A 20,334-nucleotide genomic window follows, 5' to 3' on the forward strand; every position below is an offset into this window, starting at 1 on the left:
CGAGGCGGTGACAATGGGAGCGGCGCGGGCGGCGCCGGGAGGCAGCTGACAGGCGTCGCTGACTTCGCTGCATGGCGGCTCTCTCCTCCAGCCTGGGCTCTGCGAGGACTGGGAGAGCCCAGGACTGCCCGAAGCCGGAGCTGACCGTGCCGAGCGGGGATCTGTGCGCCGCGCCGCGGAGGCGCAGCATGTGAAGCGGAGACGGAGTCGCGCGCGCGGCGATCCTCTCTGACGGCCGGGATGGCTACGACGGCCGAGCTCTTCGAGGTGGGTCCCGCGGCCGTGCGTGCGGGGAGTGGCAGGCCCGGGGTGCGGCGTGGGGCGGGCGGAGGAAGCTGGCCGCGTTCGTCGGGCTCCCCCCCCCCCCCGAGCCCTCGGGAGCTCGGTGCGAAGCCGGGGGGGCGGGGCGAGGTGGGACGGGGCGGCGGCCTCGCTCTCGGGGCGGGCTCCGTGCAATGGGGGGGTGGGAGGGGCGCGGCTTCGGGTCCAGAGGGGCCCCGGGGGTGGGGGGTGGGGGAGCGTTGGTTTGTCAGGAGTGGGAGTCAGGAGGTTGCGGCGTTAGGAATTGTCTACCGGGAAGGGCTGGCTCGGGACGGGGAAAGACCCCCCCCACACCCCCCCAGCTCCCGGTGGGGCGAATCCGGTCGGGACGCGCGGTAGCATTCGTAGAGACCACCTGGCGCGCGTGTGCGTGTGTGTATGGGTATGGGGGGGGGGACTCCCGGGGGTTTGTACTGTGCCACTGCTGAATGTTGTCCCGCCGCTTTTCCTTTACATTTAAAAAGGCTAGGAATAATCATTTAGGGCACCAAAGGCCTACTGTATCCCGCAGACACAGGCAAGTGCACCTACCATGAACGATGGGGCTCGGATCTCAAGGAATTTACAATTTCCGAACTGCTAAGCCAAAGGAATCCTTCCTGTGTGTTTGACAGGGAAGGGGAAGGATCACTCGCTGATGAATTTCCTGGTGTGTTTTCAGTGCCTAAACCTGCAATTTTAGTATAAAGTCTTCACTTTAAGAAGCTGTCATATTAGATGGTTGAATGAGACCAGGACACAATGAAACATACAAAATCTTTTCTTTTGTGAAAGGAATGAAAAGGGAGCATTAAAAAAAGGAAAAGTCTTTTCAAAAATATTAATATGAAGTACCAGAAGTGCTGTAAGTGGTAGACAACATTGCAGTTCACAGCTGAGAATTTCTCCAATAAAAATTGTATCTTTGAAAGCTTAAGATTTATTAGTTCTTGTAGCTTAAATTTTAGATGCCACTATTTACATAACAAATGTAACTCTTGATTGTTACTTTTGCTAGTAACTGCATTTTGGCTTTCAGTCACCTCTTGCATAGTTAATGCTTTTGTTGAGAGCAAAAAAAAACCCCACAAAACAACCCATGTCAATTTAGAGTAAATTGTAACGAAATATTAATTTGTGAGTGTAGGATTATAATTTCACTCAACACTTAAATATTTGTTGCATTTTTTTCTGGGAGATTACACTAACATCTGCCATCTGTTCATTTATACTGGAGCAAGGAAGCATTCTTGTTCTGAATTCATTACTGTACGTTCGTGGGCAACATAATAGGTACTTTGTGGTTTCTTGTTTGTATTTTCACATTTTATAAAGGTAGAAAACTTAAGGAATTTAATGCATTTCATGACAAGGAGACTGTTAGCAGAAAACCATTATATAGTCATACATTTCATGAGACAGTATGTTTTGAATTAATGTCTTTTTTGATATTTATAGTTGTGTCTTCAGTCATATTATGTGTATTTAGAAATTTTATATGTGTGATCACATGTGTTTGAAAAGGCTATTTGAAAATGTATTTTTTTCCAGAAAGAGAGGAGTGAAAAGTACATATTTTTTAACCTAGTGACTGGAGTTACATGGCAGCTGGAAATATTCAGCAGTGATATAGATACTGCTTAGAGGGCTCTTACACAAAGTTAAGCATGCGTATAGGCCTAAACACTAGTGACTTTCTTTACTGACCATATATCACTTGTTGCTTCATCAAAAGTAAACCAAATTACAGTAATAGTTAGAATGATGTATTATTAAATATAAATGTAAGACCTATATTTTTCTTTTTTCTTTATGATTTTTGAGTCTAGCTAGCCCTGTAGTGGCCTGTGCTCTTGAAATTACATTTTTATTCCCAAGTGAAAAGTTTACCTCTTTGCTTTAGAAAGAGGAGGACAAGAAAAAAACCCCTCAGTCTCTGCTGGCATTTCCTGCAGCTATTGCAATAGATCTAGGTTATAGGATAAGTGAGGGTTTTTTTTTTTTTATCTCCTCTTTGACCTTTTTAGTCACAGCTGGAGAACCATGGAAAGCAGAACAGGATGTAGTCAAGGATATTTTGTTTGTATGCATCCTGGTTTTCATGCACTACTAAATAGAATGGGCTCTCATCTTCCACATTGAAGAACTGGAAACAAAATTAAACTTTGTTTAACCAGAGTTAACAATTGTCAATTCTGCTTTTTAAAAATATTTTGATCTTATGAGTTTTCCCTTTTTACATAGACAACATCAAACAGCAAAATTGAACTAGGATATTTCCTTAATTGATAGAAGTGATTTATTAATACATAACTCAATTATTGTAATAATGTATATGTTGGGAGCTGCCCAGAATACTTTCTTAGTTTTCAACCCTTGTTGAAAGATCCTGAAAGGCTTCAACTGTAGTCTTTTAAACAACACACTTCAGGATGTCCTTTCTGTGGTTTGGATTAATGATATATCCTACATTTCAGAAGGCTTGGATGGTAAATACATTTGTTTCGTTTGCACTGCTGAAGACATTTCTCATGTTTGAATTTTCTCTTACATCCTTAGAAATTTTCTCTTACATCCTTACATCCTCCATTTTCTCTGGGCAGTCTACCTGTATGGAATAGTTCTCTGTTAATAACTAAAGTCAATTATTTACTCGGGAAATACCTTTGAGTACCTGCTGAGTTCAAGATAATGTGCCAACATTAATAAAGCTAAATATCCCATCGAAAATTCATCCATGCATTAATTCAGAAACTATTCATTGAATACCTGTCTTATGCTGGATGTCATTTTAGATACTGGAGTTAGAAGTTAGTGAATTAAAATTATAGTTGGGGAGGACATGTATAACTGTTATCACAGTGCAGTGAAAGGACAGAATCTTCCTGAGATGATTAGGAAAGATTTTATATGCATGTACACATCCTTTCTCTTAGTATTTCCTAAATAAATCTCACCTTAGGGTTGGGAAGGTGGCTCAGTGGTAGAGAGCTTGCCTTGCATGCATGAGACCCTGGGTTTGATTCCTCAGTACCACATAAGCAGAAAAAGCCAGAAGTGGCGCTGTGGCTCAGGTGGTAGAGTATTATTAGCCTTGAGCTGAAGAGCTGAGGGACAGCGCCCAGGCCCAGAATTCAGGCCCCACAACCGACACACACACACACACACACAATATCTCACCTTAGAAGTTGGTGTTACTTCTGTGGATGCTTTGGAAATTTGTACTCATCTATCAATGCTCAGTTTACATGTCATCATAATGTTTTAGGAATAGAGAGTAGAGGCTCCTGACAAAGCATTGAGACCTTAAAAGTCTTAGGAAGTTTGGAAGAGTCTTTATGTACCATGCTTGATGGGGCTGATATTACTTTTATTTAAAGGTTTCAGGTGAGATCGATAATTTTAATGTTAGTTTGAAGAATGTCATTTAATGGAGAAGAGATTATCAATCTGGCAACAGTCTTGTCATTTGGTCATTGTTCCATAATTGTCCATAATTGACTAATCAGGACAGTTGAAATCCTAACCTGACTTAATGGACAGGAAAGACAGGAAATTTGAGATGGCATTTTGGAGGAAGAATGAAAATAATTTGGTTATTGTGAACTTCAAAAACAATAGGTTGTTGGTATTGTACTAACTGTGGCAGTATTTTGGAACAATCCTTTCAGAAAGAAGTCCTGTTATTGTATTTAATTTATTTTTTGGTCGTGGGGCCTGAACTCTGGGCCTGGGCGCTGTCCCTGACCCCTTCAGCTCAATGCTAGTGCTCTACCACTTGAGCCACAGCACCACTTCCGGCTTTTTCTGTTTATGTGGTGCTGAGGAATCGAACCCAGGGCTTCATGCATGCAAGGCAAGCACTCTACCACTGAGCTGTTACATTTCCAACCCCTGTGTTAATTTTTTTAAAGATATATATTTAGTTCTAGCAATATATCCTTGTGAAAAAGTCTAGATGGTACTTATACATATGAATTAGAAATTCAGAACGTGGTAGACAACTAGTTGACAGGAATTATTTTATATAGGTGATTGTTTAAACCTGGAAATTTCCCAGCTCTACCCTTGAGTAGACTTGGATAAGTTACCTAACTTCTTTGTACTTCAATTTTCCTATTTATAAAATGGGAAGATAATAGTTCCTACTTCAGAAGGATGTTTGATAGATTACCTTTAATTGATAAATCACTTAGAAGAATGCGATTGAAAAAAAATTAATTGGTAGCTACTTTATGTGGATTAAGAGGAGAAAATTGAGCATCTTTTAGGGAGGAAAAGCTTTTCAAAGTAGACTAAGAAGAAATGATCCTAGAAATAGGAGAAGAGAATTACAAAAAGGAGTAGAAGGTTAATTTCAGGATTACCTAGTTAAGATTTGTTATCCTACAAAGTGACTTCTCATAGAGAAGGGTCTAGTGCTGCTTTCTTGACTTGAATTGGGCTATGACTACAGTACAAGCAATGTAATACAGTGATTTCCAAGATGAAGTTGTGAAAGTTAATATGCCTGGACCTTTTCTGATATTCTGTTTTAGACTCAGGCACCTTTTCAAAGAACCAAGACCCTTGGCCTTCAGCTTTGGCTAAACTGCCAAAAGACACTAAACACCAATTTGTCATCCTATGTTGAACAGAACTAGCTGATGTCATGTGGAGCAAACGCAGGATTTGCTTGCTAAGTTGATTTGTGAACAAAATAATGATTATAGTTATTTTAAGTCACTAAGGACGGGAGTGGTTGGTGTACTGGGATGGTTGGTATGCAGTGATATAGATAGCAAACTGTGGCTGATCTACTTACTTGTGTCAAGATAAAGAGGCTCCTACTACTTTTAGTAAACAATGAATTGAAATATAAGAGTCATGGGTTTACATTAAAATGTTTTAAATATTTTTGTTATTAAGATGTACAGAGAGAGGGGTTAGAGTTTCATAAGTCAGGTGATGAGTACATTTTTTTTTTTAGACAGTGTCATCCTTGGCTTTCTGTGTTTAAGTATTTTATGCCCTTGTTTTCTATACAAAACAACTTGGAATGAATTTGGAGTGAATTTTTGGAAGAAACAACTCTTTAAATTAAAGACAGTTTTATAGACTACACATGTATGTAACTAGAAGAATATTAATCCCTTATGTTCTAAGGAAATTGAATAGTTGTGTGGTATATGTGTGTGGCTTAAATTATTTATTTACCCCATTCTCCAGTAATGACTTGAAGTTTTATGTAGCACTCACCCTGGAAATAAAACCTACACATTTTTTAAAATTTAATTCAATTTTATTTGTGAACATACTGTACAGAGGGGTTACAATTGCATGGGCAGGATAATGCGTACATTTCTTACCAAGCATTGCAGCCTCCTCCTTTGTTTACCCTTCACATCCCTTCCCAGCCTCCCCCCTCCCCCCCAATCCCAATCCTTCTCCTTCCCCCCTCCCCCCACTCTCCCACCCTCACCCCCGCACCACGTTGTAAAGCTTGTTTTGGACATGAGAACTTGTACTTCTCATTGTTGCAACAGGTCCACCTGTATCCTTAAACAACTGAAAACCTACACATTTTAAATAAAAATTTGAATCAGTTGAGTAGAATGCAATTTAGAAGTTTTGATTATTAGAATTTTTTCTTTTTGGTTCGGTCGTAGGGCCTGAACTCTGGGCCTGGGCACTGTCCCTCAGCTCTTCAGCTCAAGGCTAGCGCTCTACCACTTGAGCCACAGCGCCACTTCTTTTCTTTTTGCTTATGTGGTGCTGAGGAATTGAACCCAGGGCCTCATGCATGCAAGGCAAGCGCTCTACCACTGAGCCACCTTCCCAGCCCCACTGATTATTAGAATTTTATATACATTTAATATATTTTAAGAACTTAATAAATTCAGCCCCAGCTAACTTAACTTTTCTTGGAAATGAAGTATGAAAATAACTATACCTTCCCCTCCCCCCCCCATACACACACATACATACACGGGCACGTGTGCGCGCGCGCGCACACACACACACTATTTAGCAGTAAGCCAAAGAAATAATTATTTTTTGCATTTACTTACTTAATTTCACCCAAGGCATCCAATAAATATTACTGACTTAAGGTAATCTTGAAAATAATCTTAGTTATGAACTTATTTTCTCAGTTTTCCAAATGAGTATACCGAGCCACAGATAACTAGGTTAAGACTGCACAACTACTAATTACAGCTAAGAAATGCCATCCACTTAGGTTCTATATAAACATCGATAGTTTTTATTTTAAAACATGTTAGAATGGAAAAATAAATCTGGATTAGATACTGGCTTAGTACCCTAAGAAGACTTAAATTTTATGCTCACAATTCCTATGTGTAAAAATATGAGATGGAAGAGTCAAGCCAAAGTTCATTCCTGCTTTAGAAATTTTAAATCTAGTTCTGTGATTCTATGAATTATGTAAGAAGTATCATTAAATTTTGTTACCTTTCTCTTTGGAGCATAGAAATTAGATGTATTTTCACATGTGAGGTATATTTTCTCTTGGGAAGATATTTGACTTAAGAAAACCTAACGTATTTGAAAAAATTTCTAAAGTGACACAATTTAGATAGTCTACAAAACAATTCTGATAATATAATTAATTACAGATAGTTTAAAGATTGTCAGTTACTTGATATTGATTGTTTACACTGGCTTTAATTTCAAAGTAGTTTTCAAAAATACATTTCAAAAAGTGGAGGCAACAACGCTCAATAGGAAATGTACTCGTTGCCTTGCTCATGTAACTGTAACCTCTCTGTACAGCATTTTTTACAATAAAAAACATACCCAAAAACAATACATTTCAGCCAGGCGCTGGTGGCTCATGCCTACAATCCTAGCTACTCAGGAGGCTGAGATCTGAGGATTGTGGTTCAAAGCCAGCCTGGGCAGGAAAGTCCATGAGACTCTTATCTCCAATAAACCACTCAGAAAAGGAAGTGATGCTGTGGCTCAAGTGGTAGAGCACTAGCCTTCAGCTGAAGAGCCTGAGGGTCAGTGCTTAGGCTCAGAGTTCAAGCCCCATCAACGACAAAAAAATTTTTTTTTCAAACTTGGTTAAAAACTTTTTTTCTCTTCAAATAGTTGTACAAAAGGGGTTTCAACCTAACATGTTGCTCAGTTCACGTGTTTAAAGTTAGTTGTAAAGGGAAAACCAAATTCTTTTACCTCCAGTGCCAGAATTGTATTAGGCTTATACTTAGTTACTATTAGTATCTTGGGTTGATAGTACCATATGTTTGCTTTAATTTCTGGGTTTTGGTATGATGGTCTTACTCTTCTGAGTTTGGATATATAGATCAGAGTGTGATTTTTCAATATCATTTTAGAGGATTCAGCCAAACACTCAACTAGCTAGTGTTTGGTTTGCCTAGCTTTGTTCTGTTGACCACAGCTGGAAAGCAGGGCATTATAAGGCAGAGCCTACTTTTGCTTTCAATTAAAGTGTGGTGAAAAGAACTTGAAAAATAGTTTTAAGACAAAAAAATGAAGCTGGGTGCCTATGCAGGCCTGGGCCCTATTAAAAAATAGAACAAATGCATAAAAAGATCTGGTGGCTTAGCTCAAGTAGTAGAGTGCCTGCCTAGCAAGGCCCTATGTTCAAACCTCTTAGTACAGAGGAAGAAAGGGATAGGGGAGAGAAGGAGGAAGGAAGACCGGAAGGAAGGAATGAGAGAGAACAATTAGTAATACATTGTTCTCCATTGGATTTAGGTTTATAGAAATCAAGAATGGAGAAATCAATGTGTATCATCTAGGGAAGGAACCATTCAAGGGCCAAATGGAACACTAGGGAAGAATTGAGCTAGTTTTTTAGTATGGGGATAGTGTTATTATAGTCTGTTTTGTGTTACTGTTAACAGAATTCCACAGATCAAATAATTGAAGGAAATGTATTTCTCACGGTTCTGGGGATTGAGGAGTCTAAAATCAAGGTGCTAGCCTCTAGTGAAGGCCTTTTTGACGTATATATAGTATAAAGGCAAGAAGAAAGGTAGAAGACAGGATAAATGTCTGTGAAGGAGTTAGTAAGGAAGTAGGATTGGGCATGTGAAAAAGAGAGGTACAATGATAGCCCAGTAACAATATTGGTGGCTCCTACAGAGAGTTCTGGAACTAAAATGACCTTTTTGTAGTTGTGTGCTTTTGGCCAAAGGGATCAGGCTTTCATATGCTCATCTCAGTCAGTCATTGGACTCATGCTATATTGAGAAAGGTCTGATAGTGAGTGAAGTGTATCCTATACTGAAAGGATCCCCACAAATACTGCCAAGTAAAAGGTTGGGTTTTTTTTTGTTTTTGTTTTTTCCCTGACAGCGGTACTAGTAGCTAGAGCAAGTTTCTTTTTGATGGGAGATCTGGAGTGCACATAATTGTATCTACTATAGACTACTCTTGTGTCTAGACTCCACATCTTCATATTTAAAATTGCAATTGGGTCTCATCCTGGAGGAAAATTAGAAGAATGTGAGTAGAATGAGCAGTTTCTGCAACTATAGCTAGTCTTAGTTGCAACTGATACTGTCTTTCTCCTCTACTACACATTATTCTAACTCCACTTCACTTTGCATAGTGTCTCTATAATTCTTTTTTTTTTTTCTTTTCAGTCATGGGGCTTGAACTCTGGGCCTGACGCTGTACCTCAGCCCTTCAGCTCAAGGCTAGTGCTCTACCTCTTGAGCCACTGTACCACTTCCATCTCTTTAATTTTTGAGAGTGTGTTTGGAGGTTCTAGCAGGGGGGCATAACTACTTGTATACTTACTCCTCTATTGGGGATGGTCATCCTAGTTTTGGTCAAACATGCAGCTTTGGGAGGGACACGCAGGGAGTGGTGAGAAAGTAAGGAGACACTGCCTAGCCAGCCAGATCAGGCGAATCAACCCTGGTGATGTGGGGGGGGGGGGTTGACAGGTGTCACAGCCAGATCACCCTCACATCCATTTCTAAAATTCTTGTCTTAACTGGTTGTCATACCCTTGTTAGGCCTTTATTACAATGGTTTTCAATTTCAGAATTGGTAGGGGAGTTCATACTCCCAAGAGGATCACTTGCATGACAAAGATAATATTCCTTTTCTCTGCTAGCCTCATTGTAATGATCAGTGTTGATTGTCTCTGCAAAAGTTGATCATTTTTTTATTCCTTGAACATAAGCAGTAAATGTGAATAGGCAGCACATTCATCTATAATGGGATTCTGTTCCTGGCCAAGTGTCCTTCCTTTGGTTGAGTTTTACTGCAGACCCTAGATTTTTAGAAATATACACAAACTAAGCATCATGGCCATGTTTTCTACTACTTCTTTCTGGATTCATGTTTTTCCTATTGAGGATACACCACCAGTTAAAAGTGTTTGATTCAGAATGCATACTGCATCTTGAAGATTAGTGCTCCATCTTTACAAAGTACTGCTTTTGAACTGGTATACTTCAGATATGCCTTTGTTATATGTGATTTATTTTGTTAATTATGTTGTTTAAGTGTCTTTATGTGAATCTCTTGGAATTAATCTTACTTGGAGTACTTTGAGCTTCCTGGATATTTATATTTATGTCTTTTTGCAAAATTGGGAAGTCCTCAGCCATTATTATATCAGTTATCTCCCTTATTTTTTTTTTCTTTCTTTCTTCTGCTGGAACTTCTATAATGTGTATAGGTACACTTGGATTGGGCCCCATGGATATCTTAGGCTCTGCTGACTTTAACTGTGTTTCCTCTGTTTCACAGTCACAGTAATTTTCATTGTACAGTCTTCAGTTCTCGGATTGTTTCTTCTTACTCAGTTATAATTTTCAGGTCCATTTTTTTTGTTCTTTTTAAGCTGTCTTTTTATTCATAATTTCATTTTGTTTATGCATATTTTTTGACTTCACATCTTTATTTCTTTGCTTATCTTGAAGACAGTTCTTAAAGTCTTTGATTGCTAGATATACTACTGTTAGGACTTTTCAATTCAGTTTTTATTCGGTTTTTGTTCCCTTTGACTAGGCCATATTTTCCTAGTTCCTTTATGATTTTCTTTTGTTGAAAAAATTTGAGTCCAATAGTCTTTTAATTCAAAATAGAGTTCTTTTCCTTCATAGAAAAATAACAAAATAAAGACTTTTTTTTTGGTTGGCTGGTCGTGGAGCTTGAACTCTGGGGCCTGGATGCTGTCCCTGAGCTATTCAGCTCAAGGTGAATGCTATACCACTTGAGCCACAGTGCCAATTTCGATTTTCTGGTGGTTAATTGGGTAAGAGTCTCATGGACTTTCCTGCCCATGGCAGATTTGGCTTTGAACCTCGATTCTCAGATTTCAGCCTCCTGAGTAACTAGGATTAAGAAGAGAAAAAAGAGAAGGACTTTGAAAAAGGATGCTAGTATTTGCCATATGATAATGGAAAAAAGCCAATGATAAAATGTATTGTCCTTCATATATCAGCCTATTCTTTCTTAGCTTCACTGCTTATCTTCACTAACATAACTTTACTAGTTTCTTATAGCTTACTGAACTTTCCATTCACTTTATAGCTGTAGAATAGAGTAATTTAAATCTCAGGGTTAAAGCATATAAATCGTGTTTTCTTGAATAAGTAGTTAATGTCTCACAACTTCAGTGTCTTCAGATAGTAATGAAATAGGACCTTCCTTACTAATGGAGATAAAACACATCTAGAAGGCATTCCTATCTCATTCTGATAGTTTTTCAGATGGTTATTCTTATTCTGACTGAAATTCAGCCGTGTTTACCTACTCTTACTGCATGAGACTGGGTGATTGATTCCTCACATTCAAAAATGTGCTGATGATAAACCATTTATTGATCTTGTCATCCCTCTCTGGATCTTCTATATGTGGTTACTTGGACCTAGCAGCTGCGCCTGTTTCTCAGTTCCTTTAGCAGTTAAAACTTATCTTCCCTTTCCTAACAGTATAGAAAACAGTTTGTTCCATTATTATCTGGCTGATTTGTCTTCTGCTCACAGCTTAGATGCCCCAGCACCCTTCCTAGCCAGTCTTCATCTGAACTTCCTATATTCCCAACATCTCTGTTCCTCTGTTAGGACGTTTCTGGCGATCACATTTGAATCAATTATAATTCATTGTTTTTGTGATTACTTGGTTAATTGGTATCCCTACTTAGAAGATCATTTTTATGAGGTTTTTCAGAGAACTCTGTCTATTGACTTCACATCTGTATTCTCAGTGCCCAGCATATGTAAGTGTTTGTAGATATTCTGAATTAACGAACAATTCATTTCTATCTCCAATTCTGTATTGAGAGAATGACTTCCATGTTGAACTAAAAAGTCATTCAACAATGTTCATATTAAAGTTTGTTTTATATTAATAAATAATGCTGTTATCAATGAAATTCTATGCCTCCATCAGAAAGAATGACATTGCCCCATTTATTAGGAAATGGAAAGACTTGGAAAAAACTATATTAAGTGAAGTAAGCCAGGCCCAAAGAAACATAGGTCCCATGGTTTCCCTTATTTGCAATAACTAGTATATGTCTGAGTCAAGCAGAAAAGGTCAGATAAGTTGATGTTAGGGAAATGAACCCAAGATAATTTATTCAAGTGTTTTTTTTTCTTTCATGCAATTGTTTCCAACATATTTATAAGATGATTTCTATGCTGCTTTGTATGTCCCTCCCCCCACAATATAACCCCTGCTTTCACTGTATTTGATGCTGGTATAATTTGTGGAGAGGAAGGGGAAAAACATATCATTTGACTAGGGATACAGGTGGACCCATTGCAACAATGAGGAGATGTACAAGTCATTATGTCGAAAAATGAACTTCACAACTTTGGTGTGTGTGTGGGGGGGAAGGTCAGGTGGGGAGAATATGGGGAGGGTGGGGAAGGGGGAACAAAGGAAGCAACAATGCTTGATATCATTATCTTGCCCATGTAATTGTAACTCCTCTATATGGTATTCTCACAATAAAAAATAGAATACAGAAAACACAGACACACAGACACACACACACAAAACCTAGAGCAGGGGTTGTGACTCAAGTAGTAGAGAGCCTACCTAATAGGAAAACCACCCAGAAGGACTCGAAAATTTGTCAAATTTGATTCAGAAGTGAATCAAGAAAGACATTTGCCGAGATAAATCATAAAGTTGGTTACATATAAAAATAAACTAAATTTTGCAAAGATTCTTAAAATAATGCTGTTATTTTCCATAAAACTGTTTTGTGAACTAGGAGCCTTTTGTGGCTGACGAGTATATTGAACGTCTTGTATGGAGAACCCCAGGAGGAGGTTCTAGAGGTGGACCGGAAGCTTTTGATCCTAAAAGGTAAAGAAACGATCAGAGAGCTAAATGCCAACATTCAGAAAGCTTGCAAAGTTTAAAGTCAGCTTGGGTTACGTGATAAAGACTTTCCTAAAATAAAGAAATAAAGAATTCCTCCCCCCCCCCAATAACACATGTTGAAAATGTTTTTCAAAATACAGTAGCTGCAAATTAGAGAACATAGTCATTGAATTTGGGGAATGAATCATATATTTATATTGTACATTTATTTACATCAACTATTTTGAAAATTGAATGGAGATTCTGGATGTTTTTATTTACCTCAGAGACAATCTGTTGAAAAGTTAAGAAAGAGTAACTATATTTCCAAATGCAGTGTTCCTTTGAAAACAATGTGACCTAGACAAAGCAAAAGAGAAATTATGACATTTTAGGAAGACTAAATTACTTTACGAGAAATTACTAACAAGTTGCTATCAGAGAATTCTATTAAAACACTACTTAGTAAAAATAAGTAAAGGTTTAGTGATTATAAGTGAGCTAGTCAATTTCCTTTTAACAAATAAAGGATAGGTTGATACATATTCTAATTTTCCTCTATTAGATTATTAGAAGAATTTGTAAATCATATTCAAGAACTCCAGATAATGGATGAAAGGATTCAGAGGAAAGTAGAGAAATTAGAACAACAATGTCAGAAGGAAGCCAAGGAATTTGCCAAGAAGGTACAAGAGCTCCAGAAAAGCAACCAGGTAACATTTAGCAATGGCATGAATAGCTTATGTAGGATATGTTTTTATTTTTTTTCTCTTTAAGTTCTTGAGAGTCAAGTCAAATTGCAGTAGCAGTTGAGGTTTGTCTTTTCTCTGGTCCCAATAGATAAACTATTAATGATGTTATGAATTGACATTGACTTGTTACTGGATGTTAGTTTGGAATCAAATTATTCCCTTTTAAGGCTAGGATGATATTCAGATGTGATGTGGTCTGTGCTCTTAAGATGTAAAAATTTCTAAATGACTGCTACATAGACTTGTTCTTTTAGAGACTCTTTATAGCATGAATATTTAGGAGTCATTTGCCGTCTCTTCTGTCATGAAGAAATAAATACCTGGATCAGGATTTTCCTTAGAGAAACCTTGTTTGGGTAGTTTCACAAAAGTATAAAGTATATGGCTGAGTGAGAATTTTACTGAAACTAGAAAAGCAGATATAGAATATTTTCTCAGTCTACTCTGAAGTGAAACCAAAACATTTGGCCCTAGAACTAAGTAGGCCAACTTCTTACTCACTTTTAGAGGCCCTAGAGTTAATCTGGAATCTCCAAATTCCTTTCACAATTTGCCCTTTCTAAATGTAGTTTGAAGAGTATTGTTGAACTCTTAACTGCCTCCCGTGGGCTGTTTTTTTCTTTAGTGATGGGATTAACAAACTGTTTTCTGCTAAAGAACTTCATTTACTTAGGTTCTTTCATGTTCTTTTAAACGTACATGGCTGTGAGAAAGTAATTAAAAAGTTAGTAATTTAATGAGATGGGGAGTGTGTTTTCATGTAGTTATGGTAACAGTTTCCAAATGCTTCTAATGCAGTTTTCCTTTGGTAATAAAAATAGTATTAATAATTAAGCTAACAAACTCTGGAGCCAGTTTACCTAAGTTTATATTGTAGCTCTGACATTTCTTAGTTTTGTATAATCTGAAACAGTTTAACCTCTTGGGGCTAATAATCCTGATGAGAATTATTTAATATATATATATTTAGAATGATATCTAACATATAAGAAGCCATCAGTACAGTCTATAGCTTTTTCCCCTTGATTTAAGGTTAGAACAAAAGTACCGTACTGAATTGTCAGCAGTCCTGCTAATGAGAATTTTAAGGCAGTCATTGCACACAGTTTTCAACTACCATAGAGGAATCCTTTGGGATAAAGGAAAGAACATTCTGGGAAGGATGTTGCCTTTGTAAAATAATTGCTGTAGACTTGAATGTTTTCAAAACTAGAAAGAGCGATTTTACCATATATAATCTTTAGCATCGCTTGTTTTAGGGAGCTGAGGGCAATGAAACAGTCTTGCTATGTAGCTCAGGCTGACCTCAAACTCTTGATCCTCCTGCCTCAGCTTCCCAAGTGCTGGGATTACAGGTATGTGTCACCATGTCTGTCTTAGCTTGCATTTTAAATATTTAATATACATACTAAATATTTTCATTTTAATCAATAATTTTACTTGTGACATTTTTAAATGTTATCCTTTTAGTATCAACAGGGGTCTTCAAATATCTGGGCTCTTTGATACTTGGTTTCAGTGGTTCCAGAATTATTATTTAAGGTTCTGTAGTGCTGAGTACTTTTGTTAAGTACGATGTATACATGATAAATATGGTTATTTGTAATAGTTGAAAGTGTTAAAGCTTATAACATGCTTAAAGTTTTAAAAATTTCATATCGTAGACTAATAATCATGAACTATTTTGTAGATCTCATTATAATTTCTGTGTTATATTTAATCAAAAGCAGAAATGAGATTGGAGGTTTAGTCTTAAAGTTTTTGTTACTTATCTTTTTTGTGCTGCTAGGCATCAAACCAGTGTCTTGAGCATGTTGGGCAAGCGTTTTTACCACTTTGCTTTACGTTGATAGTTTTGATTTGTAGTTCTCTGATTATATTTTATACTTAAGCGTATCTTTCCTAGGTTGCCTTTCAACATTTCCAAGAACTAGATGAACACATTAGCTATGTAGCAACCAAAGTCTGTCACCTCGGAGACCAGTTGGAGGGGGTAAACACACCTAGACAACGGGCAGTGGAGGCTCAGAAATTGATGAAATACTTTAATGAATTTCTAGATGGAGAATTGAAATCTGACGTTTTCACAAATTCTGAAAAGGTAAGTACTATAAGGTGATGAAAGCAAATCACCAGCAATTCATAATAATGCTCTGATTCTGAACAGTAGTTACAACTTCCAGAGTTGGTGAATAGCTGACGTAATGAAAATTTTTATCATTCTGAAATAAAATTTAATACGGTGCCTGTAGATTGCTGAAATATTTATATTCACATTTTAATTAGTTTTCTTGATATTTTTATATATGAAAGCACATGTTTGTAAATGCTGGATCAACTGTTCATAAGTATATCTATAAATTTGAGTTTATAGAGTGCTTGAATTATTATATACCATTGGGTGGCGGTACATTAATCTGACCTAAGTTGTTGTTAACTTACGTTGTTAGCAAGCTGAATTACCTTTCTGTAAAAGAATTCCAAGCTTCTAATTTTTAATCAGTTAATGGGAATAAAGATGGGAGTTACAATATTCAGTGTATATATGTGAAAATGGAACTAGGAAAATTGAGAGGATGGGTGGAGTTGGGAAACATGGAGGAGAATGATGATAAAAGAGTTAACATTGATCAAGAAGTTTTGTAGCCATAAACTGACATGTTGAATATAACCCCTCTGTACAACTACTGAGATGATAAAATTGTCATAAAAGAAATCTCTTGAAAGGAATTAGAACAGTTTGAATCATAGAGGATTGAAAAATACGGATTATTTATGTTAGACCCTTTTTCATTTTTTTTTCTGTTTATGTAGTATGGAGGAATCGAACCCAGGGTTTCATGCATGCTAGGCTAGCACTCTTCCACTAAGCCACATTCCCAGCCCCATGTTAGAGCCTTTCTAACACTTAATTCATTAAACCTGGCCTAAGGGTATATAATAATGGCTAATACAACAGGCTTGAAAGAAGGTAATTTAGCTTGCCGCCTTCTCAGGAAAAGAAAATCAAAATGCATGATAAAGTGGACATTCTTGTGTTTATTCTAACATTGCTTATTCATATTGAGTACAGTTTTTCTAAATTTTTCCCCGTTGACTCCATAGTATATCAGATAGCAGAATGTTAAAAGCTAAGTGTTATTGAGGTTCTCTTAATTAAGCAACATATTTTTATGAGTTATAGAATTTATAATTTTTATGATCTTTGAAAAATGGTGACATATATAATAATTTCTCCAAAAGATGCCAATATTTTAAATAATTTTTGTTGTTGTTGTTGTCAGTCATGGTTCCTGAACTCTGGGCCTGGGTGCTGTCCCTCAGCTCTTCTGTTCAAGGCGAGCACTCTACCACTTGAGCCACAGCACCACTTCCGTTTTTTTCTGTTTATGTGTTGCTGAGGAATCAAACCCAGGGCCTCATACATGTGAGCCAAGCATTCTGCCACTGAGCCAACTTCCCAGCCCAATAATGAGTTTTTTAATGCAGGAAAAATTTTAATGTATTTATATCTTGAAGAGTAAAGGACGCAAAATCTAGTTTTAAAAATGAACTATTTTAGAACCTTTAAATAGAGATTTGGTTGTAGTCTGAAACAAATTGACAGTAAGTCTATATTACTGTTATTTAAAGGTGATGTACAGAGAGGTTATAGGTACATAAGTCAGGTAAAGAGTACATTTCTTTTTAAACAATATCACTCCTTCCATTGCTCTCTCCCAGTTTTCCCTTTCTACCCACAAATTGTATAGTTCACTTTCAACATAGTGTCTAGTGAGTATCACTGCTGCATTTGTTCACCCTTTCTCCCACCATTTCTGTGCCCCCCCCTTTACCCTCTGAAAGGCAGATAAATGAACAAACAAGACCAAAAACAAAACAGCCACAAGCAAAAAGATCTTATTTCCATTTCCTGGAGTTCATCTTGATAAATGTTGTTGTTGTTGTTAGTAGTAGTATATACTGGTCCTGGGGCTTTTGGAAAGGCAAATAAAGATTCATGTAGAGTACTTAAGTAAATTTATTTTCTCTCCTTATTTTTCATCTGTTTCTTGTTTTCTTCTCTTTCTTCCTTTTTTCCTTCCCTTTTTTTTTAACTTTTCCCCCTCCCTTTTCCTTCTCTCTCCCTTATCTCCTTTTCTTTTCCTTCTCAGCACTATGATTTGAGCCTAGTTCCATAAACATGCAAAATAGGTTCTCTTACCATTATCATTTTCAGTTGCTAACCACTCCTACCCTGCTTGCTGCACATGGGCACGTGTGTCATTGCCCTTTTGTTTCTATTTTGTTTTCGAGATTGAGTTTTGTTAACTGTGCCTGGACTGATCTTGAACTCCTAATCCTCCTGTTTCCACCTGGTGACTAGCTGTAACTATAATTAATATCTGCCAACATACCCAGCTGAGTTTTATTTATCTATTATGCTTGATTCCTCCTCTGTTTTGTTCTCTCATCTTTCTCACAAGTTCTGGTTTACTGTTTGCTAATTAAGGGTGTTCACTTTTTTGGCCTGGAACTCTTATTACAGTTAACCACATTTAAGAATTCATGTATGATATTAGACTGCCAATTATTACATAAATTTCCAACTATATCATCTTCTTGGTTCTCTGTCAACTACTTTGACAGTGGAAAAAAAGGAAAACCTCTACCTAGCTAGAAAGATGTGTGATTGTGAGAGGAATCAGAATTGAATAAGATATCAGTATATCATATTTCTTTTTCTTCTTGCTCCTGAGAAATTTTTGCTTTTTATTTTTTTACATTTTTTTTTTTGCTAACCTACAGTAAGCAAAATTTTCAGTCTTAGAATATTATCTACTTTTGTGAAAAATACAACCACAACCCCTCCCTCCCCTCCATATGATGTTTGCTGTCCTTACCTGTGTGTGGCTTATTTTTCTTAGACTGGTGTCTTATTCTTCTTCATGTAGATTAGGCTTAATGATTGGTTATTCTTTAAATTTTGGGGGTAATATATCCTAATATCAATATCAGGTTCAAGCATATTATTAGATTTTGATATGTTTAATATTTATTATTATTTATTTACATTAATTATAATATTATTGTAACCTTTAGGGATGCATATGCTTTAATCAGTTTGTATAAAATAATTAGCTAAGACAAGTCAATAAAACAAACATGATTTACTGTTGTACTACATTGTATTACTATTGTACTAGCAAAATCACTGCTTATGTTAAGCAAAATCAGCAAACAGTATACTTCGGTCTCTTCAAAGAATAAGAACAAATATAGAGCTGATTGTGTACCAGCTATTTTCTTTGGTAAGGAGAAAATGATGGAATTTGCTAGTACAACTAACTGGTATTGAGAGGAGTGGTACTGAACTGGTAACTTGTGTCGTTTTGTAGAAAGGTAGGAGGTGTAAGTGGCAGCTGAAAATGACAATGACTTAGTAGATAGAAAGCAGAGTAGCTAAAGCGGGAATGCTCTTCACTATTGTTTGGAATAATAAGAAATAGGCCCTGCTCTTATCCACAGTTGCTTGCCACACTTAGCATGACCACTTAGAAAAAAAAATCCAGGGAAGCATTCCCTTGGAGTAGCACTGTGTATGTAGCAAGTGTGATGCCCTGAGTTGTAGTAGTTGTACTAGTAATAATATGAATGGTAGTAGTAAAAATAGAAAAGAAAAAGCTAATACGTTATTGTTCTTAGCCATTCCTTTACTTTCGTAAGACTCTTTAATGAAAGAGGAAAAGAATCACCATAAAATTATTTTTCAAAGTTCTGCCAAAGTAAAAGTCAGCATTAATTAGAAATGTAAGGGAAAGGTATACATTATGGAACTTACCTACAGTGTTCTATAAATAAGTACAAATATATACATTAAAAATATTAACTCCTTGTCTAATTTCCTCTGTTTAACAACTTTAAAATTTATCTCAGCCGGGCCTGTAATCCTAGCTACTCAGGAGGCTGAGATCTGAGGATCACAGTTCAAAGCCAGCCCGGGCAAGAAAGGCTCTGAGACTCTTACCTCAATAAACCACCAGAAAACTGGAAGTGGCACTGTGGCTCAAGTGGTAGAGCACTTGCCTTGAGCTGAAGAGCTGAGGGACAGAGCCCAGGCCTAGAGTTTAAACCCTATGACGGACAACAACAACAAAAGTATATATCTCTATACTATAGTTCATTCAATTGGCTTTATATTAAACTTTATATTTGCTTTTAGAACAAGTGTTTTAAACTTACATAGTTATTGACAAGCATTTTGTTACTACTATTTTATTTATTTATCTTAAAGTGGGCATGTGCAGCAGCATGTTCTAAAACATTTCATAAACATTGTTTATCTTTCTTAGGTTCATAAACTTAGAAGAACTTTACACTTTGCTTTCAGTAAGAAAAGATTTAAATTTTTCCAGAGTAAAGATTGCCTATGGGTTTCATCAGGAAAGAACTGTGGCATTTAAAAAATTAAAAAAAAAAACACACCTGGGCACTAGTATCTCAGGCCTATAATCCTAGCTACTCAGGAAGCTGAGATCTGAGAATTAAGGTTTAAAGCCATCCTGAACAGGAAAGTCTGTGAGACTCTTATCTCCAAAAAGCTACTCAGAAAAAGCCAGAAGTCACACTATGGCTCAAGTGACAGTGTTAACATTGAGCTAAAGAAGCTCAGGGACAGTGCCTAGCCTTTGCGTTCAAGACCAGGACTGGGATGCATGCTTGCGCGCATACCCCACAAAATTTTGCTACCAGAAAGACAAATGTTTGGATTTTGGACTTACTTTGGTGATACCTCACATGTATTCTTTTTTTTTTTTTGGGAGAGGGGGGTCCGATCATGGGGCCTGAACTCTGGGCCTGGGTGCTGTCCCTCAGATCTTTAGCTCAAAGCTAGTGCTCTACCACTTGAGCCACAGTGTCACTTCTGGCTTTTTTCTTTTTGCTTATGTGGTGCTGAGGAATCGAACCCAGGGCCTCAGGCATGCAAGGCAAG

General features: G+C 37.2%; 1 protein-coding gene across 1 annotated transcript in view; it reads left to right on the forward strand.

Moving 5' to 3' along the window:
* Positions 1-13: 13 nt before the first annotated feature.
* Positions 14-20,334, forward strand: part of Exoc5 (exocyst complex component 5) — a 51,675-nt gene continuing 31,354 nt past the window's right edge. The window contains exons 1-4 of the mRNA XM_013012210.1: positions 14-267; positions 12,518-12,612; positions 13,175-13,322; positions 15,268-15,476. Coding sequence (XP_012867664.1) covers positions 241-267; positions 12,518-12,612; positions 13,175-13,322; positions 15,268-15,476 — 479 coding nt within the window. The 5' untranslated portion in view covers positions 14-240. The remainder of the gene's footprint in view (positions 268-12,517; positions 12,613-13,174; positions 13,323-15,267; positions 15,477-20,334) is intronic.

The sequence above is a fragment of the Dipodomys ordii genome, unplaced genomic scaffold (genome assembly GCF_000151885.1).
Source record: "Dipodomys ordii isolate 6190 unplaced genomic scaffold, Dord_2.0 Scaffold16, whole genome shotgun sequence".
Classification (NCBI taxonomy): Eukaryota; Metazoa; Chordata; class Mammalia; order Rodentia; family Heteromyidae; genus Dipodomys; species Dipodomys ordii.